Here is a 24686-nt window from a genome sequence, read left to right as displayed (position 1 = left end):
CCCTTTAAGTGCGTACAACCAGGCTGAAGGACGGCTTCCTGTCTGCAGTTATAAGCCAAATGAATCATAAAATGGACTCGACCTCACAATGTAACTCGACATGACCCTGCACCATATGTCTATCTGCACTGCACTTTCTCTGCAGCCATAATGCTTTGTTACAGTTATTGTTTTGTCGTATATCAGCTCAATGCACTGTTGTAATGTATCAATCTGTGTGGATGGTACGTCAGGCAAGATTTTCACTGTAGCTCAGTACGTGATGATAATAAACAAATTTCCCCATTTTAATTGTGTGGAAATATTAGACAAACTGAGCTTCTGCTCTGGAACCACAGAAGGAAACTGAACTGTTGTCATTTCTGTGGAAAGCAAATATCTGGAAAATGCTTCAATCTCACATTACGATCTGCGGTAACTGGGATCAGGTGACCGCTGGTGGGTCTCCCATATCAATATCAGAATCAGGTTTAATAGCACCGGCATGTGCCATGAAATCCGTTGTCTCTGCGGTAGCAGTAGAACCTAATTCTTAACAAAAGATTTTAACAATTGTGATTTAAAGTAAGAATATATATAGTGCAAAAATAGAAAAAATAAAAATGTAATAAACTATTTTAATTGTGTGGAACTATTTGACTGACTGGGTTGTTGCTTTGGAAATTCTGAAGTGAAGCTGAATTAAACTTTACACATTTACGAGAAGCTCAGATAAATGCAAATAGCTAAATTCTCACATAAATGGGTCAAACACCCAGAAACATTGGCAACACTTCAGCACGTCGAAACAGTGAATGAAACATGCAGAAAATATTGCAGGAAAAAAAAACATTGTCCACCCACAACGAGAGGACGTGACAGATCCTGATCTCACTGCCTTGTCTGAACGGGGAAAGATGAAGCTACACGTACACGTAGAGCAGTGACCCGCAGATGCTGCAGATCTGCAGAAAAACGTGAACAGGAAACGGGATCAGGTGACGGGTGGAAGGTCTCCCTCCTGAACCGGTGACACTGCTCCTCTCCACTCACACGCTGCCCGAACCATCCGCCGCATTCCAAAAATTATTCCATATTTACACCAGATACATGTCTACTTTTCCACACCATATCTACCCCGAACCCTTTCCCTCTACCCCCCCCCCTCCGGTCACAGAGTCACAGGCTCGATTCCCATCCAGGTCCGAAACATAATTCAATCCCAAACAGGAAGTGTTCACGTTTCATTTAAATCAGTTCTGTGTTTATAAACACTAATTTCTATTCACATTCCTCCGGCTTCAGTGGACAGGAACACTGAAACATCAAGTGAGAAACAGCAGGAGGTGGCCATTCGGCCCATCTAACCATCAACAAGATGGCGGCTGCTCTCCCATCTCAGCCACGTTTCTGTCCGATCTTCATTTCCTCGATCCCTTCGGTCACCACACATCTGCCGGCCTCTTTTCTACGTGAGGACGACCATTGAGTCTTCACCGCCCTCTGTGGAGGGGATTTACAGATATTCACCACCCTCGGAATGGAGACTTTTCCCCTCTTTACAGTCCCGGACAGTCCACCCCCTTTTTCAGAGACTGGAATCCCTGGTTCAACCGGTAATGATGTTCAGAGTTATCACATTTGATCTTTCTTCAAGTTATGACCCCACCACCCCAGGGATCAGTCAGGTGAATCTTCATTGCACTCTCTATAACAAATACTCTCTAACCTCTTTGTTCATCCTCTATGGAATTAATTTCCATCTTCTGCAGCCCCGTGTTGCCCCAACTACTCACCTCCCACCCTTGTCACTATTTTCACATTCCACCTCCCCCTCACCTGGATCCACCTCTCACTCCCCAGCTCTTGCCCCATCCCCACCCCTCACCTCTTTTCTCTGACTATTTCCCGTCCACACTCTGTCCAGAGGGAGGGTCTCGGCCCGAAATGCTGACGGTCCACTTCCCTCCACAGATGCTGTCCGACCCACTGAGTTCCTCCGGCAGTTTGTTCTTTGGTCTGTATAACCCGTGTTAGTATGGGGAGCGGGATTTTACACCATATTGCAGGGTTAGGGTTAATGGACTTTTCGGTGAGAGAACAACATTAATCACGGGTTTCATCGCTGAATCCAGTGTTGTGGGATGTAAAGTCCCCTGTTATGTGTCCGGCTGTGCCGTGTTGTTGGTGGAGTGGGCAGCGTGGTGTTTGTCTCGATTCGGGTCACAACACCAGAATTGCCAGCGGGGTCCACACACAGAGTATTAGTCAACAGAAAACCTCTCGTCCCTGCAGTCTTTGTCTCCTGGTAAACTCAACACGCTGACAGTGTGGACCATAAATACCACTACCTCTCAGAGTCAGGGAATCACTCAGACAGCTGATCGCTGAGAGGAATAATATTTATTGGTCATTAAAGTTCGCCCAGATTCGTTTGGACGGATTTGATGTGGAGTTCGGGGTGTCACAGTGAAAGGGCGGGACGGCCGAACTCTCTCCGTTGTCCAATCATCCTTCCAGGTGAGGCGACACTTCACCTGTGAATCTTCCGGGGTCGCCTATTGTGTCCGCTGCTCCCGATTCGGCCGCCTCTACACTGGTGACACGGGATCCTCCGCAGTTGTGCGGGGTAGGAATGTTTTTTAACGGGTGTCGATATTTTTCTTCCCTTTTGTGCGAGAGGGGTGGGTTTTGGAGGTTGATGATCGGGATACCGTCCTTTTTGATGCGGGGGGTGTGGAGGGAGTTTCATTTTTTTTTCTCCCTGAACGACTTTCATGTTTTCTTTGTTTCTTGGTTCTCTGGAGAAGAAAAAAAAACAGCGTTATTTATGAATACCTGCTTTGATAATAAATTAACCTTTGAACTATCCACTCCGAGCGGGACTTACTTAGTTAGTCACTCAGATAGGAACAGTCTGTGAATGCTCCCACCCGGTTCACCAATTCCCCTTACACCACAGATATATCTGTCCAGATACTCTCCACACAAGTCAGGCTGGAGCCAAAAATATTTACTACATTACAGACCCTAAAGACAAATTACAAAATAATCATAATGGCTTACACACAGAGAACAGACTGAAGCTGTCCTATCTCTACACATGAGTGCACAAGGAGATAAGCATCCTGAAACCCTAGCTAGCTACCCTCAAGAAGAAATATGGCTCAGCACGGCTTAGCACATTGGTTGATCATCAGAAGTTTCTTTCAGAAAAACAGGCTGCTATTTTTTAATGTAGTGTTAACCCTTTTACATACTTTATCATTCCCTCCTTTAGATCATTTATGATCAACAAAGTAGTAACTTTTTACGGAGAAAGCAACCAAGTACAGCATTAACTTCTCAGTGGGTAAAAACGGCATACATCAGTAATTATAACAATGATATGTACAACCATTTGGACATAATGCAATATCATGCCCCACATATTACCGACAGGTCTTCGAAGATCACCATTTCGACCCTTCGGTGAACCCGTGTAAATCCTACCCTACTCTCTTGATGCTGTCAGTCTCCTTGGCAGTGTGCTTGGAGAGGGATGTAGACTCATCAGGGATATAGGTGCAGCATTCTGTGTCAGTAATAGCACAGGTTCCCCCTTTCTCAGCTGGGATAAAATCTAAAGCCGTACAATTCTGTACGACTATTTGCCGGATTGCAATCATTTCAGTGGATATTTCTGTTACCTGGGCCTGTGTTTCTGTCAGGGCCCCTGCAGTATTGTGGCCAGCTCCTCAAGTGCTTATAGCCAAATTGATTATCTCTCGTGAATTACTGGCTACTCCATAGGAGAGAAAAGCGATCATCCAAAATCGCTCAGTCTCAGTTATTCCTCTCGGCTGATCGGTTCTGGCCAGGATGCATGTTTCCCAGTATAGGAAGTTCCGTTTGGTGGGGGCCTGAGAAACATCCCTCAAAACACCGACAGCCACAGTCATCTCTGACTGGACCACAGTTCCTCACTCTCTTCCCCAGGTGTTATTTGAGGAAGCCCAGGCTGAGAGTTCCTCACTCTGGTTGAGCAGGATTACAGACATTGGAATCATAGTTTTACCCAGCAGGCCCCTAGTTCTACCTGTTTGGCAAGGTGTGACCGAGAGAGAGAGAGAGGTGTTAACATGGGGGCCCTCAGAAAGACATAAACACGAACACCTCTGTTACATTCCTGTAACGGTTTAAATGAACCAGCAGCAATAGACCACACCTGGAGTGTGCTTTTGATGTTAAAACCACTGGCTTTATTCGTATCTACTTATAATATAACAAATTAAGCAAAATAATCAAAAGCTAAAAGTGTTATGAGGACACATATGTGTAAATATAACTCCCAAGTCACTGAGCGCAGGGAATACCAAGCTTAAAGTCTTGAGATGGTAAAGTATGACATTCAGTTCATCCACGGAATCAATGACGAGAGAGAGATATTTGTAATCCAAGGTGAATGTCAAGAGAAGGCAATTACGTTGAATTCCACAAATTCCACAGTGGTAAAACAGGATAACAGTTGCTGTAGGTCTTGTCCGTTGTTGTTCTAAATGCACATACGAATTATCTCCAAAAGTAGCTTATCACAGGAGTACTGTCTTCAGAAGGAACTACCACCCAAGCAAGGGTTAACACACAGGTAGATTCCGCAAGGTACTCCCAATCCAGACCCAACACACAAAGTATTACCGACAGTGATTTCCACAGAATATCCCTTCTCACTAGTGTTTACCACATAACACACCCGAATCCACCTAAGGGTTACCAAAAGTGGTAGCCACGGGATACTCCAACAAAATCCCCGGATGGATTATACGAATTATCACCAACAGTGATTGGTCACAGGGGTACCTCTTCAAGTGAATTACCACACCCAGGCAAGGGTTAGCACAAGTGGTCCTCACAGGATACTCCCAAACCAACAGATCCACTCCAATGGATCAAACAAAGTGACAATCACATATTCGGTATACGCTGGATCAATAGTCAACCCACCTTGTGGGCACAGGAGAGTCCAAACAGTGGCCTTTGGCCTCTAGGCCCTTTGTTTCGAACTTTCTATCTTCTTTCTTTCTCTCTGGCTGACTGTGTTTGTGACCGTCCTTGCTTAAATAAAACAAACTGTGAGCTATGTAAACACAAGCTGCAAGCAAGTGTAAACACGCTGCATCGTCAAATAGTTCCGCCCCTCTCTCTCTCTCTCTCTCTCTCTCTCTCTCTCTCTCTCTCTCTCTCTCTCTCTCTCTCTCTCTCTCCCTCTCTCTCTCTCTCTCTCTCTCTCTCTCTCTCTCTCTCTCTCTCTCTCTCTCTCTCTCTCTCTCTCTCTCTCTCTCTCTCTCTCTCTCTGTCTCTCTCTCTCTCTCTCTCTCTCTCTCTCTCAGTAAGAATCAAACAGGAGCCGGGAAAGCCAGGCTTGTATACACAGGAATTTAGAAGGAAAATTAGAATTTAGTATTTTCTCAACGTATTGCCTTTTAGATATCCTCCGTTGCTCTTTAAAAGTTTCCCAATCCTCTGCTTTCCCTCTCATCTTTGCTATGTTATACATCTTCTCTTTTATTTTTCTATACTGTCCTGACCTCCCTTGTCATCCACGGTCGCCCCCTACTCCCCTTAGATGTCTTTTACCACTGAGATGTGGTGGGACTACAACCAGAGGCCATGGGTTAAGGGTGAAAGGTGAAATGTTAAGGTGAACATGAGGGGAAACTTCTTCACACAGATGGTTATCCGGGTGTGGAATGAGCAGCCAGCACAAGTGGTGCATGTGAGCATGTTTTCAACATTTAAGAGGTTCGTGTAGATACCTGGATGGTAGGGATGTGGGAGTGGGCAGTTTAATTAGTTCAGCACAAACCAGATTGGCCCAAATGGCCTGTTTCTGTATTGTAATTTTCCACAAGAGCCTGAAGTAACACTAATATTCACTCTAAGTCATTTTAACAGCTGTGCAGAACAACCATTCACCTCAGCAGGGATTTTTTTATATGGCGTTAAAATTATGAACTTTAAGTTAATAATACGTAGAAGAAAATCCAGATGCACGTCAAGAAAGACAATTTTCATGAGAGTGTTTCAGTTACTGTGTGGCCAGGCACGCATGCAGCTCAGTGGGAACAGGGAATAATACCAATGCAGAGAGTCAAACTGAGCCAGGGTACAAATTGCAGATGGCAGAAATGCACCATTCTTATAGAAACAGGAAGAGCATCGGGGAATTGATGGTCATTCCAGATACCAGCACTCTGCCCAGTCAGCAGATGATTTCTCTGTCCAACTTGGGTTCAACCTCTTTGTAACAGTGAGGAACAGCCAGATCAAAACTTGGCGACTCAAGCAATCTCATCTGAAATGTTGTCCTACAGCCATTGATGGACTTTGTAAATCATTTCACAGGTTAAAACGAGAAGGAATTTGTCTCCAGGAATCTTAAACACAGCACGCCAATTTTGCTGTCTCTGTCTAGATATTTAAGAAGTGGAGCGAGGGATTCAATCGACTATCCTTCCTACTCAGACTGTAGGGAGGGATTTATTCGGTCATCTGACCAACTGGCAAGCCCGTCATTTTACACAGGAGAAAGGCCGTTCACCTGTTCAGACAGTGGGAATAGATTTACTCGGTCCTCTCAACTGAAGGTACAACAGCAAGTTCACACTGGGCAAGGCCATTCACCTGTTCGGTGTGTGAGAAAGGATTCAATTGGTCTTCCCACCTGCGGACACACCGGTCAGTTCACACCGAGCAGAGGCTGATGATCTACTGAATTTGTGGGAAAGGATTCACTCAATCATCTGACGTAATGGCACACCAGCGGGTTCACACTGGGGAGAGGCCATTCACCTGCTCAGAATGTGCGAAACGATTCACTCGGTCATCCGACCTACAGAGACACCATCGAGTTCACACTGGGGAGAAGCCCTTCCTTTGTTCACAATGTGGGAAGGGATTCACTCACTCTTCCACCCTACAGAGTCATCAGCGAGTTCACACCGGGGAGAGGCCATTCACCTGCTCAGTCTGTGGGGAGAGATTCACTCAGTCATCCATCCTACAGAGACATCAGCGAGTTCACACCGGGGAGAAGCCATTCACCTGCTCAGTCTGTGGGAAGGGATTCACTCAGTCATCCAACCTACGGAGTCACTTGCGAGTTTACACTGGGGAGAAGCCGTTCACCTGCTCATTCTGTGGGACGGGATTCAGTCAGTCATCCAACCTACAGTGTCATGAGCGAGTTCACACCGGGGAGAAGCCATTCACCTGCTCAGCCTGTGGGAAGGGATTCACTCGGTCAGCCAACCTACAGAGTCATCAGCGAGTTCACACTGGAGAAAGGCATTTCACCTGCTCAGAATGTGGGAAAGGATTCACTCAGTCATCCCAACTACTGGCAGACCAGTCAGTTCACAATGGGGAGTTGCCGTTGTTATGAATCCCTAGATTTCGTTTGCTGTGGACTGTCATTTTAAGAGAGAGAAATTAAAAAGTTAAATCAGTTTGACTTGCAGCTTCTTTATATCGCTCGCAGTTTGTTTAGTTTTAACCGAGGACACAGACACTCAGAGTCAGACGAAGACGAAGAAGGAAAAATCGAAAGATCAAAACAAGGGAACTGGTGGCCAAGGGTCACTGATCGCAACTTTCCTATGCCCACATGGGTGGGTTAATTATCGATTCAGCGTACTCAAATGTGTGGCTGTCACCTCGTTTGATCCGTAGGAGTGGATCTGATTTTTGGTATCCTGTGAAGACCACTGATGTGTTAACCCTTGCTGGGTGTGGTGTGGTAATTCACTTGAAGACGATACCCTTTGTGACAATTCACTTTCCGTGATAATTCGTATGTGGATTTGGAATGATGACGAATACAATCTACAGCAACTGTTGTCTCGTTTTACCACAATGAAACCTGTGGAATTCGACATAATTACCTTCTCCCAACATTTACGCTGGATTACAAATATCTCTCTCATCACCTATTCCATTGTTGAACTAAACTTTCATACTTTGCCATCTCGAGACGCTAAGCCTTGTTCCTCCCGAATACAATAGTCTGGGAGTTATATTTGCACATATATATACACATAACACATTTGTTTATATTGTTTAAGTTACTATATTATAAGTAGATTCAAATAAAGATGGTTTTAACATTAAAAACAGACTCCAGGTGTAGCCTACTGCTGGTGTTCGTTTCTAATGCGTTACAATTCATAACAAAATTTGGGCCTGCGTCTGGGATAAGAACAGATTTGGGGAAGTAGTCATTAATTATCGATTTCACTGGGGAAATTCCTTTTGATTTATTTGTGTGTGAAAAATCAGTAGCAATGGATGTTGATAGCTGTCTCGAAGTGCCAGGCATTGGAGGATGCCAGAAGGATTGAGTTGTTATGTATTGCTAAAAGGTTAAAACTTGCTAAGGGGAAATCGACAATGAGGAGGGCACAGATGCAGAGTGTAATAGCTGAACATTATGTATCTGAGGGTGTGTTTAAAGTGGAGGAGTTGGAGGTGTTTCCTGAAAGTAAACCTAATGAGCTTGAGCTCCAGTACAAGTGAAAAAAATTAAATGCGGAGGCTGTGGAAAGGCAGAGGCTGTTCGAGCTGGAAAAGATAGAGACATTGCAGCAAAGGGGTCGAGTGTTAGACTCGAGGAAGTCTGTGAACCAAACTTATATGGAACTTGCTTATGAGGTTTGTGTGTTTTGACCGCTGGTGCACATATAAAAATATGAATGATGATTTTAACAGCTTTCAAGAGTTGGTTTTAATTGAAGAATTCAGAGGGTGCGTGCCTGATGACATAAAGAGATATTTTGATGAAAAGGATGCTGCCACTTTGCAGGAGTCTGCTGGATCAGCAGATGAGTTTGCTTTAACTCATAAGGTTAAGTTTATCCCGAATGAGAGATTCCAAAAGAGTAGCAGGGATCTCCAGTGTAATCGAGAAATTAAAGCTGGGACTAGTGACAAGAGTAAGGATGAAGGGAAGCAGTTGAAGGAGAAATATTCTCATGTTACCTGTTACTATTGTAAGAAAGCTGGTCATATGATGGCTAATTGTTGCCTCCTGGGGAAGAAAAAGGAAAAGGAGGCAGTCCCAAATGCCTGTGTTCAGTATGTTGAAGCACCGGTAAACCCACAGTGTTCTGAACATTCTGTTTGAGACTCAGATAAGGAAAAAGGAAAAGGAGGCAGTCCCGAATGCCTGTGATCAGTCTGTTGAAGCACCAGTAAACCCACAGGGTTCTGAACATTCTGTTGAGGCTCAGATGAGGATTTGAGAGGTCTGACCCAGTTAAGATGAGATTCGATCATTTTATGTCAGATGGGATTGTATTGTTAAAGGAAGGGTCAACCCCGGTACCAGTGAAAATTCTTCGAGTTACTGGGGCTTCTCAATCACTTATATCAGACAGTGTTGTAAGGTTTGGTGATGAGACTAACACTGGTGAGGTAAATCTTATTAAAGGCATTGGGGGCAGCATGGTTTCTGTTGTAAAAGATAACTTTACAGTCAGGATTGGTTTCGGGACCTGTTGAGATCGGATTGTGCTCCAGTTTACCGGTGGGAGATGTTACTTTGCTGTTAGGGAATGACCTGGCAGATGGTAAAGTTGTTCCTGCAGTGCTGTGGACAACTAAGCCAACCACTGATGACCCACAGATGGATTTTAACATTTATCCTTCCTGCGCAGGATCTCGAAGTATGGCTAAAAGGTCTGTGCAGCTTTATTCTGATACCAATGATAGCCAACATCGGGATTCCGGTTATGATGACTTGTCAGGAACTTTTCTGCCTTCATTGCTTCAACAGGATTCAGGTAGTAAGTCTGATGAGAAAGTCTTATCCCTGTCTAGGAAGGAGTTTATAGCAGAACAGAACCGAGACCCTGAGATTGAAGCTTTAAAAGAAACAGCTCTCTCAGATGATGAGATTAAGAAAGTGCCAGTTGGGTATTATCTCAAGGACGGAGTGTTAATGAGGAAGTGGAGGCCACCTGCTATACCAGCGAGTGAGGAATGGCAAATTGTTCACCAAGTTGAATTTTCTAAAGTTTATAGGGCTGAAATTTTAACTTTGGCCCACAATATGCCCTTAGGTGGCCATTTTGGAGTGAATATAACTGTAAGCAGGTTTATGAAATAATTTTACTGACCTAATTTGAGGAAATATGTGATATTTTGCAAACCTGTCACACTTGTCCAGTTGTGGGTAAACCCCACCAGGTCACACCAGTGGCCCCACTGGGGTCTATATCTGCATTCGGTGAACCCTTTTCTAAAGTTATAGTGGATTGTGTTGGCCCATTGCCGAAGCCTAAAGCTGGCCATCAGTAACTACAAAGTATTATGTGTACTGCATTCAGATTCCCAGAGGCAATACCTCTCAGAAATATTAAAGCTAAAACTGTAGCGAAAGTTCTTACCAAGTTGTTTTTTTTTTCACTTTTTTCTGGATTGCCTAAAGAAATCCAGTCTGATAAAGAAAGTAATTTTACACCAGGATTATTTCAGTAGATAGTTTATGAACTAGGAGCTGAACAAATAACATCATCTGTGTACCATCTGGAATCAGAAGGGCTGTAGAAAGTTTTCATTCTACACTCAAAACAATGATTAAGACATACTGTGTTGAAAATGGAAAGACTGGGATGAACGAATATATTTGCTTTTGTTCTCAGTAAGAGATCACTGGGCTTTAGTTCACTTGAACTATTTTGTTGTAGACTGAGGGGACCTTTGACCTTGTTAAAGGAACAGTGGATTGATGGGGATGTACATGTTAACTTGTTAGACCAAGTTTTGAAGTTGAATAAAAACTACACCAAGCGTGTAGTCTACTGAGACAAAACTTAAAGATTTCTCAAAACAAAATGAAGTGTTGGTTTGATAAGCGGACTTGCGAAAGAAAATACCAGGTGGGGGATATCTTATCTTATCTTATCTCCAATGTTGACGAATCCACTCCAGGTGAAACTCAATGGACCGTATAAAATAGGCTCTCAAATTAATGTTGTGAATTATGTTATTAAAACACCCGACTGACGTAACTAACACAAGTTGTACACATAAATATGATAAAGCCTTATTTTGACAAACAGGCACCATCTGTGAGTGTTGTTGTCAAAACATATGAATCTGGCAACCCTGAGAATGAAACAATTGACTCGTCTGAGACTTTTCACAAGCCAAACGTGGTCACAGTTAGGCTAATGAACTCGGTTGTTCTAGAAAACATTGCTAACAAGTTGTCTCATCTGCAGCCAAAGCAACAACAACAGCTGAAGGAATTAATTCTGAAGTTTAAAGATTTATTTCCCAATGTTCCCAAGCAAACCACGGTCTCAGTACATGACACAGATATTGGTCAAGCCAAACCGATTAAACAATACCCATATCGCATGAACGTAGAAAAGTGTAAATTGGCTGAGCCAGAATTTGAAAATATGCTGGAAAATGGTATTATTAGTCCTTCAGCATCAGATTGGAGTCACCCCCCGTTATTGTGCCCAGACCTGATGGCAGTATTAGATTTTGCACTGGTTATAGGAAGGTAAATGCAGTAACAAAAACAGATGCCTATCCTATCCCTAGGGTGGATGATTGCATCGATAAAGATGGAAAAGCTAAATTTCTAACAAAGATTGATCTGTTGAAAGAGTATTGGTGTGTTCCATTGATGGACAGAGGTAGAGAAATCTTTACTTTTGTGACACCTTCTGGGTGGTATGGATACAGTGTCTCGCCGTTTGGAATGTAAAAATGGTCCAGGATCATTTCAGAGAACGTTTGATTCTGTAATTCGAGGGGTAGAACACACAGATGCCTATATTGATGACTTAGTCACAGGGAGTGACATTTGGGAAGAGCATATCTCTGCAGTAGAGAAGCTGTTTGACAGGCTTTCCCAGGCCAGCCTTACGTTTAGCTAAGAGTGAATTTGGCCATGCCACTGTGACTTATCTTGGCTATGTTGTAGGTCAAAGCAAGTTGGCTCCTGTTCAGGCAAAAGTCCAGGCAATTTCTCAAGTTCCTATTCCGTCTGGTAAGAAGGATCTTAGAAGGTTTCAGGGAATGGTTGGATATTATCGTAAGTTCTGTTAAGAACTTTGCTGATATTGCTCTTCCTCTGACTAATGTCCTGTAGAAGGGTGAAAAGTTTGTTCAGACCGAACCTCGCCAGTAGGCATTTGATCGATTGAAAGCCGTTTTTATGTTGTTCACCTCTGCCCTGACTTTACAAAGCCGTTTTCTATAGCTGTGGATGCCAGTGATGATGCCAGTGAGGCAGTGTTATTACAAAAAGCTGATGATGATGTTGAATATCCTGTAGCTTACTTTTCCAGAAAATTCAATGAGCATCAAAGAAATTATTCTGCGTAAGCAGGCTCATTTTTGACATTTAAGAAAAACCTGGACAGGTATATGGATGAGAGGCGTTTGAGTTGATTTGGCCCAGGTGCAGGTCAGTGAGACCAGGCAGAAAAATGGTTCGGCACAGCCAAGAATGGCCAAAAGGCCTGTTTCTGTGCTGTATTGTTCTATGGTTCTTAGCGAAAGAGTTGTTGTCACTCATCTTGGCCTTGCGGCATTTTGATGTCGATGTTTGTCCTGAGAAGAAACCGCTTGTAGTTTATACTGATCATAATCTGTTGGTGTTTTTGATTCAGGTAATGGGCAAAACCAGATGATTGTTAAACTAGAGTCTGATTTTGCAAGAATATGGTATTGTGATAATGCATATGAAAAGCACGGACAATATCATTGCCGGTTGTCTTTCCAGATGCTGAGCTTACAGTTTTAATAGTGAAGCAGAATCTGGTATTTGTATACGCTTCTGCAATGTGTTACATGCTAAACGTATGTGTATTGTTTTATATACTGTAGTTTGCAGTTAAAATTTTGCTCTTTGAGATCAAAAATTATTTTTTGGGGAGAGGGGAAATGTTATGAATCCCTAAGTTTCGTTTGCTGTGGACTGTCACTTTAAGAGAGTGCCTGAGTGAGGTGGGGACTAACAATGACGTCAGCCGCTGACTTTCTCAGCTCATTTTTGATTTTTACAGAGAGAGAGAGCTCAAGGAGGCGGGACTGTCTGACTTGCAGCTTGTTTACATTACTCGCAGTTTGTTTTGTTTTAAGCGAGGACACAGACACTCACAGTCAGAAGGACGCAAAGAAAGAGAACAAAAGGATTTAGACAAGGAAGCTAGTGGCCAAGGGTCACTGTTTGGAACTCTCCTGTGCCCACAAGGGCGGTTTGATTATCGATCCAGTGCACATCGAATGTGCGCCTGTCACCCCGAATAATCCACAGGAGTGGATTTTGTTTGGGGTATCCTGTGGAGACCACTTATGTGTTAAACCTTGCCTGGGTATGTGGTGTGGCGATTCACTTGAAGACGATATCCCTGTGACAAGTCACTTTCGGTGATAATGCGTATGTGTATTTGGAACGACGACAGATAAAATCTACGGCGACTGTTATCTCATTTTACCACCGTGGAACCTGTGGAATTCAACGTAATTGCCTTCTCTCTGCATTTACCCTGGATTACAAATCTCTCTCTCCCATCCCTTATTCCATGAATGAACTAAACTTTCATACCTAACCATCTCAAGACTCTAAGCCTAGTTCTCCACCCCCACCCCCCCCCCCCCCCCCCAACACCGAGCTCAATAGTTTGGGAGTTATATCTACACACACACACATATATATATATATATATATACATAGCACTGTTAACTTTTGTTTATCTTGCCTAAGTTACTAGATTATAAGAAGATACTAATGAAGATAGTGGTTTTAACATCAAAACCAGACTCCAGGTGCAGTCTATTGCTGCTGGTTCGTTTCTGAAGTGTTTTGGTTCATAACAAAATGCTAGAATCTTTCCTGTCATACCCTATGCTCGTAGCTTATAACTCTTACCCCACCAGGTGCTGCAATCAATTAAACCTCTTGTTGTTCTAGCAAAAACTGATTCCTGGAAAACTCAGTGAGGTAGAAGGTGCAAGATAATACATAACAATGAAGTCAAATGTTACGGGAAACTTTACTGATATACTGTACATCATTGCCTCAGTCAAAGTAAGAATTATAAAGATCAATTGTTTAATCACATATTGTGTACGGTTTGGTATTTCGGGGTACAGTACTGATTTGTAACAGGGGACACATCACGCAGCATCCACCCAAATGAGATTTCTTTTCTAGGCTGGGGGGCTATGACCCCCTATATTAAGTTGCTAGCCAAAGCGATATTTACATAAGGTTAGATGACTCAGTGAATCACTTCCCACATTCACAGTAGGTGAACAGCCTCTCCCCAGTGTAAAAGTCAGTGATGCACATTTAGTTGATTTGGCTGAGAGAATCTCTTCCCAAAGACCGAGCAGGTGATCAGACTCTACCCAGTGTGAATTCGCTGGTGTCTTCATAGTTGAGATGACCGAGTGAATCCCTTCCCACATTCTGAGCAGGTGATCGGCCTCTACCCAGTGTGAACTCGCTGGTGTCTCTGTAGTTGAGATGACCCAGTGAATCCCTTCCCACAGTCTGAGCAGGTGATCAGCCTCTACCCAGTGTGAACTCACTGATGTCTCTGTAGTTGAGATGACCCAGTGAATCCCTTCCCACAGTCTGAGCAGGTGATCAGCCTCTACCCAGTGTGAATTTGCTGGTGTCTCTGTAGTTGAGATGACCAAGTGAATCCCTTCCCACAGTCTGAGCAGGTGATCAGCCTCTACCCAGTGTGAACTCGCTGATGTCTCTGTAGTTGAGATGACCCAGTGAATCCCTTCCCACAGTCTGAGCAGGTGATCAGCCTCTACCCAGTGTGAACTCGCTGATGTCTCTGTAGTTGAGATGACCCAGTGAATCCCTTCCCACAGTCTGAGCAGGTGATCAGCCTCTACCCAGTGTGAATTCGCTGGTGTCTCTGTAGTTGAGATGACCAAGTGAATCCCTTCCCACAGTCTGAGCAGGGGAACGGCCGCTCCCTGGTGTGAAATCGCTGATGTACCTTCAGTTGAGATGATGAAGTGAATCCTTTCCCACAGTCTGAGCAGGTGAAGGGCCGCTTCCCGGTGTGAGCTGACTTGTGTACCAGTTGCTGGGATGACCGAGTGAATCCCTTCCCACAGTCTGAGCAGGTGAATGGCCTCTCCCCAGTGTGAACTCGTTGATGTAGCTTAAGATTAGATGAGCAAGTGAATCCCTTCCCACAGTCTGAGCAGGTGAATGGCCTCTCCCCAGTGTGAACTCGTTGATGTACCTTCAGTTTAGATGAGCAAGTGAATCCCTTCCCACAGTCTGAGCAGGTGAACGGCCTCTCCCTAGTGTGAACTCGGTGATGCTCCCTCAGTTGGGATGGGTAAGTGAATCCCTTCCCACAGTCTGAGCAGTTGAACGGCCTCTCACCACTGTGAATTCGCTGGTGTACAATTAGGGTCCATGACTGAGTGAATCCCTTCCCACATTCTGAGCAGGTGAAAGGCCTCTCCCCAGTGTGAACTCGCTGATGTACCTTTAGTTTAGATGAGCGAGTGAATCCCTTCCCACAGTCTGAGCAGGTGAATGGCTTCTCCCCAGAGTGAACTGACTTGTGTAACAGTAGTTCGTATGAATGAGTGAATCGCTTCCCACAGTCTGAACAGTTGAACGGCCTCTCACCAGTGTGAACTCGCTGGTGTGCAATTAGGGTCCATGACTGAGTGAATCCTTTCCCGCAGTCTGAGCAGGTGAAAGGCCTCTCCCCAGTGTGAACTCGCTGATGTACCTTTAGATTAGATGACCGAGTGAATCCCTTCCCACAGTCTGAGCAGGTGAATGGCTTCTCCCCAGTGTGAACTGACTTGTGTAATAGTAGTTCGTATGACTGAATGAATCCCTTCCCACAGTCTGAGCAGTTGAACGGCCTCTCACCAGTGTGAACTCGCTGGTGTGCAATTAGGGTCCATGACTGAGTGAAACCTTTCCCACAGTCTGAGCAGGTGAAAGGCCTCTCCCCAGTGTGAACTCGCTGATGTACCTTTAGTTTAGATGACCGAGTGAATCCCTTCCCACAGTCTGTGCAGGTGAATGGCTTCTCCCCAGTGTGAACTGACTTGTGTAACAGTAGTTCGTATGACTGAGTGAATCCCTTCCCACAGTCTAAGCAGGTGAATGGCCGCTCCCCGGTGCAAAATCGCTGGTGAGCCATTAGATCAGATGACTGAGTGACTCCTTCTCCACAAATTCAGCAAATGACCAGCCTCTGCCCAGTGAACTGACTGGTGTGTCCACAGGTGGGAAGATGGACTGAATCCCTTCTCGCACACAGAACAGTTGAATGGCCTTGCCCAGTGGGTACTTGCTGATGTACCTTCAGTTGAAATATCCGACTGAATCCATTCCCACCGTCTGAGCAGATGATCGGGTCCCGCCTGTGTAAGATGATGGGTGTGCCAGTCACACAGATGATCTACTGAATCCCTCCCCACAGTCTGAGCAGGAAAGATGATCGAATGAATCCCTTGTTCCACTTCTTAAATATCTGGACAGTGACAACAAAACTAGTGTGTTGTGTTCACGATTCCCGCAAATTCCTCGTCATTTGTAACCTGTAAAGAGATTTACAAAATCCATCAATGGATGTAGGACATTTCAGATGAGGTCACTTGAGTTGCCAAGGTGTGATCTATCATCACACTGTTACAGTGAAGTTCAACACAAGTTGGAGAGAGAAATCATCTTCTAACTGGGCACAGTGATGGTATCTGGAATGACCATCAAACTCTCTAATGCTCTTCCTGTCTCTATAAGAATGGGGCATTTCTGCCATCTCCAATCTGTGACCTGGCTCAGTTTGACTCTCTCCATTGGTATTATTCCCTGTTCCCACTGAGCTGCATGGGTTCCTGGCCCCAAAGTAACTGAAACATTCTCACACAAATAGCTGGCAGTGCATTCCATGCACCCACCACTCTCTGTGTAGAAAAGTTACCCCTGACATCCCCACGGTATCTATTTCAAATCACCTTAAACTGTGCCCCCTCATGTGAGCCATTTCAGCCCTGGGAAAACACCTCTGGCTATCCACAAGGTCAATGCCCCTGATCATCTTATACAACTAAAAAATGCTCTCATAATGAATGAAATTATGCGTTACTTTGAGGATTTGTCAGAAGTATACAGAATTATGAGGGTACAGATAGGGTAAATGCAAGCAGCTTTTTCCTCTGAGGTTGGGTGGGATAACAACTAGAGGGCATGGATAAGTGAGGAAGGTGAAAATTTAACAGGAACATTTGGAAAAGCTCTTTACTGAAATGGTTGTGTGAGCATGGAATGAAATGCCAACACAAGTAGTGAATATGAGCTTGGTTTCACCATTTAAAGGAAGTTTGGATGGGAGTCTGGATGGTAGGGGTATGGAGGGTGATGGTCTTGGTGCAGGTACATGCATTGGACAGTTTAAATGTTTTTTGTTTTCGGCATTGACAAGATGAGCCAAATAGCCAGTTTCTCTGTGAACTGTTCCACACTTCTATAACAGAGAAGCTAGACAAACTTGTTTGGAAGGGAAAAGGTAGGAGTGACAATGGAGCAGCAATGGCTGGAGTTTCTTGGAGCAATTCGGGAGATAAGTGATCGATATATCCCAAAGAAGAGGAAGCATTGGAAAGGCAGGAGGACACAACTGTGGCTGAAATGAGAAGCCAAAGCCAACATAAAAGCCAAAGAGAGGGCAAACAAAAGAGCAAAAGCTATTGGGAAGCTAGAAACCAACAGAAGACAACCAAAGAAAAAAAAGTCAAATGAGCTCAGAGCGTGGAAAGATGATTCATGAGTCAGTCATTAATGAGTCTTGGTAGCACACAACAGTCTGAGGCATTTATAGGAACGAAATATCCAGGGCCTCAATATCTCCTGAAAGCCGAGTTTCCCTGAACCAGTTACGTTTCAACTTTCATTTTGTAAGGCATGTACAAATTCTATAACCTCAAAATTTCACTTCTCAAGGCCTCCCACTTACTAAGTACTCCTTTGTGAGAAAACAGCCTGTCCCAATCCACACTTGTCAGATCCTTTCTGATACCATCAAAATTGACCTTTCTCCAATTTAGAATCTCAACCCATGGTCCAGATCTCTCTTTTTCCATCTTTATTTTGAACTTCATGTCATTTTGATCACTAATTTCTGTCACCAGCTCTGATCATTGCCTAACAGCTTATTGCACCCTTCTTCGTCAGGAATTCTACGTACCGATTATGGGCACATTTGAGAAACTCTACCCCATCTAGTCCTTTTACAGTATGGGAGTCCCAGTCAATATATGGAAAGTTAAAATTACTTACTGAATAACTTTTGTTCCTCTAAATCCCTCAGACTATTGGGTGCAACCGCGTCCCAATAATGTCTACAATATCATAATTCCCTTTCCTGAGCTCATCTCGCTTTCCTACGATGCTTCTTGCATTGTGATATACACAGCTCAGCACATTCATCGCACCATGCTCAACCATTTGATTGCTGACTCTATCTGAGGTCTGAACAACATCTGACTGGTGTCAAGAAAATAAACTCTCCCTCATTGTCACAAAAACAAAGGAGCTGATTGTGGAGGACAGGAGGAGCAGAGACACAGACAAGGGTGTCACCCTGGGGCTAGTGAACAACCGACAGCTTCCCCAGTTTCTAAACCCCCCAGTGGTGGGCACTTAATCTGGACTCCACTGCGTTTGAACCAATTCCGCCAGTGGCCGACTCTCATGTGACTCTGTGCTATGACCCTACGGGGTGCGTCACTGAGGAAAGCCAATATTATGCACCCCTCGAGGGACAGAAGTTCCCAGTCACAGTGATTGGAGAGGTTAAAGGAAGAGCGGGCAGGGCATTACTGGCCGAAGCTCTGGATTTCCTTTGGCAACAGACAGGACTGGTGGTTCCCCATACCACCGATAGGGTTTGCCCTGGGTTCAAGCCAAAGAGCCTATGGTTCCTTGCCCACACCCTGACAAAACAAGCCTCCATCACTGAGAGAGACTGGCAAGACGTGGCCGCAGTCCAACCTCAATACTGGAAGGAGTCGGAGGTGAAGACGGGACATCTGGTAAGACACTCTTTTAATATTGACTGAACGCAAGACGCTGTACCACAGCTCTGGGCAATTTCAGGCCATGGTTGTCCGCACCGACTGCCCCCGTCTGAATCACCCTCAAAGAAGGACAGACTCTCCCATCCATTCTGCAATACCCCCTCAAGCCTGAGGCAAATTTTACGAGGATGGAAGCTCTTTTGTGGATCTATCAGGAAACCGATATTCTGACTATGCGATAGGGACGGACAGTGAAGTAATTGAGCAGGCCTCTTTTGAAGCAGCTGTCTCCGCCCAGAAGGCTGAGCTGTATCCCAGCAACAGACAGAAGTGGGAAGGTTTACACAGACTCCCGTTATGCATTTGGAATTGTACATGACTACGGGGATCTCTGGGAACGTGGGGATTCCTCACTTCCTCTGGCCTCCCCATTAGTAATGCCACCTTTGTAAACAACTTACTCACCGCTCTACAGCTACCTCAAGTTTTGGCTGTTATTAAATGTGCAGCCCATGCCCGCATGTCTAACCTGGTCACTAAAGGTAATGCTTTAGCAGATTAGACAGCGAAAGCTGTGGCAAAATCCTCAGAAGTTGTAGTCCCCTCGGGTTCCCGTCAAACAACCTTCCGTGACTAAAGCAGAACGGGTTTGCCAGACATGAGGGAGGTACGTAGTTTTCAGGGGGATGCCTCTGAGGAGGAGTGAAAACTGTGGTCCCAGATGGGGTGCCAGAAAGACCCCGACCTAGGTTTTTGGATCACCCAGCGGGACAGGTTTGTGTTCCTACACAGTTTTTACCAATATTGGTCGATTATATACATAATTGTACACACCTGGGAAAGGAGGGTATGGTTGGTAACCTGTACCCTGCACACTGGTCTACAAGTTGATTTTATTGAATTGCCTAGAGTACATTGCTATAAACACTGCTTAGATATTATAGATGTGCTCAATAGATAGATTGAAGCTATTCCAACTACCATCAATATTGCTGTGACTGTTGTGAAGGTATTATTACGGGAAATAATTCCCAGGTACAGCCTGCCAGAGATGCTGAGCTCTGACAATGGCCCACACTTTGTGGTGAAAGTAAACAAATGGGTATGTAACAAACTAGCTATCAAGCAACAATTCCACTGTGTACACCACTCACGGGCCGCTGGCAGAGTGGAAAGAGGCAACGGCACTCTGAAGAGTAAACTGGCCAGACTAACAGCGGAGACTGGACTCACTTGGTTGAAGGTACGACCATTAGCCCGATTCCACATGAGGGTTACCCCATAGGGGAAAACAGGGCTGTCACCAGCTGAAATCATTTCTGGACGGCCCATGAGGACACCCTGGGAACAAAGTCTCAGGATTAAAGGCAAAGTGAATAAGAATAAGGAACCTTGGTTCTCGATGGATATTGGAACTCTGATAAAGGGGAGAGAGATGTATGACATGTGTAAGAAACAGGGAGCAAAGAAGATACTTGAGGAGTATAAAAAGTGCAAAAAAAACTTAAGGAAGAAATCAGGAGGGCTGAAAGAAGACATGAGGTAGCGTTGGCAGTCAAGGTGAAGGAGAGTAAGAGCTTCCACAGGTATATTAATAGCAAAAGGATAGTTAAGGGATAAAATTGGTCCTCTTGAAGATCAGAGTGGTTGGCTATGTATGGAACCAAAAGAAATTGGGGAGATGTTAAATGTTTTTTTTGTGTCTGAATTTACTAAGCAAACTGGCATGGAATCAATGGAAATAAGGCAAACAAGTATTGAGGTCATGGAACCTATACAGATAGAAGAGGAGGAGGTGCTTGCTACCTTGAGGCGAGTAGATAAATCTCCAGGACCTGACAGGGTATTCCCTCGGACCATGAAGGAGACTAGTGTTGAAATTGCAGGGGCCCTGGCAGATATATTTAAATGTTGTTATCTACGGGTGAGGTGCCAGAGGATTGGAGGATAGCTCATGTTGTTCCCTTGTTTAAAGAAGGCTCAAAAAGTAATCCAGGAAATTATAGGCTGGTAAGTTTGATGTCGGTCATGGGTAAATTATTGGAAGGAGTACTAAGAGATAGGATTGACAATTGTTTAGACAGACAGGGACTTATTAGGGAGAGTCAACACGGCTTTGTGCATGGTAGGTCATGTTTAACAAATATATTAGAGATTTTCGAGGAGGTTACAAGGAAAGTGGATGAAGGCAAGGCAGTGTATGTTGTGGACTTCAGTCAGGCCTTTGACAAGGTCCCGCATGGGAGGTTAGTTAGGAAGATTCAGTCACTAGGTATACATGGTGAGGTAGTAAATTTGATTGGAAATTGAGAATGGGAGAAGTCAGAGAGCAGTAGTGGAGGATTGCAACTCTGAGTGGAGGCCTGTGACTAGTGGTGTACCACAGGGATCAGTGCTGGGTCCATGGTTATTTGTCATCTATATCAATGATCTGGATGATAATTTGGTAAATTGGATCAGCCGATTTGCTGATGATACAAAGATTGGAGGTGTAGTGGACAGTGAGGAAGGTTTTCAAAGATTGCAGAGGGATCTGGACCAGCTGGAAAAATGGGCTGAAAAATGGCAGATGTAGTTTAATACAGACAAGTGTGAGGTATTGCACTATGGAAGGAAAAACCAAGGTAGAACATACAAGGTAAATGGCAGGGCACTGAGGAGTGCACTAGAACAGAGGGATCTAGGAATACTGATACAAAATTCCCTAAAAGTGGCATCACAGGTAGATAGGGTAGTAAAGTGAGCTTTTGGTTCATTGGCCTTTATAAATCAAAGTATTGATTATAAGAGTTGGAATGTTATGGTGAGGTTGTATGAGGTATTAGTGAGGCCAAATTTGGAGTATTGTGTGCAGTTTTGGTCACCGAATTACAGGAAGTATATTAATAAGGTTGAAAGAGTGCAGAGCAGGTTTACAAGGATGTTGCCAGGACCTGAGAAACTCAGTTACAGAGAAAGGTGGAATAGGTTAGAACTTCATTCTTAGGAGTGTAGAAGAATGAGGGGAGACTTGATAGAGGTATATAAAATTATGATGGGTATAGATAGAGTGAATGCAAGCAGGCTTTTTCCACTGAGGCTAGGGGAGAGAAAAAAGAACCAGAGGACATGGGTTAAGGGTGAAGGGCGAAAAGTTTAAAGGGAATATTGCGGGAGGGGGGAGCTTCTTCACAACTGGGTCTGACTGGTACTGGCATAACTGGTTCTTCTGGGCAGATTCAGTCTCACTCCCAACTATTTCCTACTTTCCTTTGTGATGGTACGTAATGTCTAAAGGACAAGTGTTTGAGTAAATGAGACTCACCAACTTTCTCCTGACTGAATCACTGGAATCTCCGAGTCAGATGGGTTCTCTCCAGTTGATGCTCTCAATCCTCGGGCTGGTTCACTTGTTGCAGTTCCCTCGTCTTCAGTCGTGGTTTTTCTTCCAATAAATCTCTCACCGCAGGTCTAACTTTAACATGAAAGATAATGAAGCACGTTAACAATGAAAAGGAGGACCAAACATTTCTGCTTAATGTTACTAGGGACAAAACTCACTGAAATTTAAACGTTGAAGGCAAATATAATGATCTCAGTGAACAATCTTTTATTGTCCCTCACATGACACAGACGATACGGGATAAGAAGGAGCCATCACTCAGTCATGGTAAGACACAAGACAGAGGAACAGAATCAGGTGATTCAATCCATCTGGTCTGTCCCACCACTCAACCATTCAACCAGGGCTGATTTTTAATCCAACACCATATTCCTGCCTTCCTCCTGTAACCCTGAAGCTACTCAGCAATCATCAGTATATGAATCTTCACAAATATACCCAAATGGCAGCCTTAAACAAATTCTGCGGCAACAAATTCCACATATCAGACATCTTTTGGCCAAAATTTTTTTCTCATCTCAGTTTTAAAGGGAAGCATCTTTATTCTGAGACTGTGCTGTCAGATCACAGACTCTCTGTCTAATGGAAACATTCCCTCCACGTCCACTGTATCCAGGCTTTTCAGCATTCGGTAGGTTTACTTAACCATACATCTCCCACCACCCCCACTGTCCCTCTGAACTCCATTGAGCACAGGTCCAGAGCCATCAAATGCTCCTCATATATAAATCCGATCATTCCTGAGATTATTCATGTAAACCTTGTTAGCAACAACTGTACTGAACACATTTCCAGGAATAACAGACAAATCGGTTCCAGGATAATTTACAGGGAAAAGTTGTGCTTCCTTTACTGTTATACTATCACTCCATTTCCAGGTGAAAACAGGACCATTTCAGGAAATTTGTATTACAGATCCTAGGATACAGATCTTGTCTTGTCTATACTGGACCGGCCACCGTCGCTGGACTATGAACGTGCAGGAGTAATGTGTGGCTCAGCTCTACTGCGGGGAGCTGAGGCTCGAACCATTCTCCCCCTAGACTTCCCAGTCCCTCGGTAAAGCAGGCAATGAAATCAAAGATCCCCACAACCTGGGACGTTCTCCTTTCTCACCCACCCCAGTCCGGGAGAAGACACAACAGCCATAAAGCTCCAGGACAAATGTGAGGAGCCTCAGGAAACGAGGAGAGTTCGGGGAAGTTAATGGCACTCAGTGGGCAAAATCACACCACGTCATCTGGCGTCACAAAGCGGAGGGCGGGGCGAATCTGCGGCACACAGCCTCACGTGACCTGTCGGCGGGACTTCCATTACAATTCTGCGGAAACAGACAGCCTGGGCTCCTGGTTTGGATCGTTCAATGCAGATTAAGTGAAGTCGACACATTTCTGACGAGCCCAGATAATTGGAAAATAAATGAGTAACTGGCCCTCAGTTCGGGGCTCACGGCCAACATCGGATCTCCCCGCTCGGGATCGGTCTCAATACTCACCGATGGGAAAGTGATATCTCGGCCCGCAGACAGTGATCCCGACGGAAGGACGAAAGTCTTTCCCGTACACAGAGGCGACGCACTTCAGCTCTGAGCGGAGAGGAAAACACCGTCCACCCGGAGACTGTGAGCATGCGCGAAGAGATTGTTACATCATCGGGAGGCGGGGCCTCGGAAACAGACACGCAGATGCTGCCCATTTGCGGTTAAATGGGAGGGGCAAACGGGATCACGTGTCAGGATTGATTGACCCCCCCCAGGCAGAGACTCCGGCTACTCATTAGTCTGAGGAAAGAAGCAAACTTGCCGCTCACATCTCCTCTCACCTTAAATGTATTAGACATTTCAACCCCCGGGAAAAATATATCGTCTGTCCACTCTATCTATTCCTCTCGTAATCTTAGAAACGTCCATCCAGTCTCTCCCCAGCCTGCGCCGCTCTGGAGAAAACAACACAAGTTTGTCCAGCCTCTCGTTATAGCTCATGCCCTGTAATCCAGGCAGTGTCCTGGTAAACCTCTTCCCCGCCCTGTCCAAAGCCCCGACATTCTTCCGAGAATGGGGGCGACCAGAACTGTATGAAACACTCCAGATGTGGGCTAACTAGTTTTATAAAACTGTGTTACGAACTGTAACGTTTCAGAAACGAACCAGCAGCAATAGAGTTCACACTGGAGTCTGGTTTTGATGTTAAAACCATTCTCTTTATTAGTATCTACTTATGATGTAGTAACTTAATGAAGTAAAGGA

The 24686-nt window shown here is 44.6% G+C and overlaps 2 protein-coding genes across 2 annotated transcripts in view; one reads left to right on the top strand and one right to left on the bottom strand.

The window, feature by feature from the left end:
- LOC140722422 (uncharacterized) overlaps positions 1 to 24686 on the top strand; it is a 69858-nt gene that overhangs the window by 28768 nt on the left and 16404 nt on the right. The window contains exon 6 of the mRNA XM_073037166.1: positions 6941 to 7336. Coding sequence (XP_072893267.1) covers positions 6941 to 7336 — 396 coding nt within the window. The remainder of the gene's footprint in view (positions 1 to 6940; positions 7337 to 24686) is intronic.
- Positions 14015 to 23952, bottom strand: LOC140722429 (uncharacterized). Its single transcript, XM_073037171.1, has 3 exons — positions 23937 to 23952; positions 22364 to 22513; positions 14015 to 16581 (listed from the first exon to the last, which is right to left on the bottom strand). The coding sequence occupies exon 3, from the start codon at positions 16179 to 16181 to the stop codon at positions 14892 to 14894; it is 1290 nt and encodes a 429-aa protein (XP_072893272.1). The 5' UTR covers positions 16182 to 16581; positions 22364 to 22513; positions 23937 to 23952; the 3' UTR covers positions 14015 to 14891.

The sequence above is a fragment of the Hemitrygon akajei genome, unplaced genomic scaffold, assembly GCF_048418815.1.
Source record: "Hemitrygon akajei unplaced genomic scaffold, sHemAka1.3 Scf000077, whole genome shotgun sequence".
Lineage (NCBI taxonomy): Eukaryota > Metazoa > Chordata > Chondrichthyes > Myliobatiformes > Dasyatidae > Hemitrygon > Hemitrygon akajei.
This window is presented reverse-complemented; position numbering and strand designations above follow the sequence as displayed.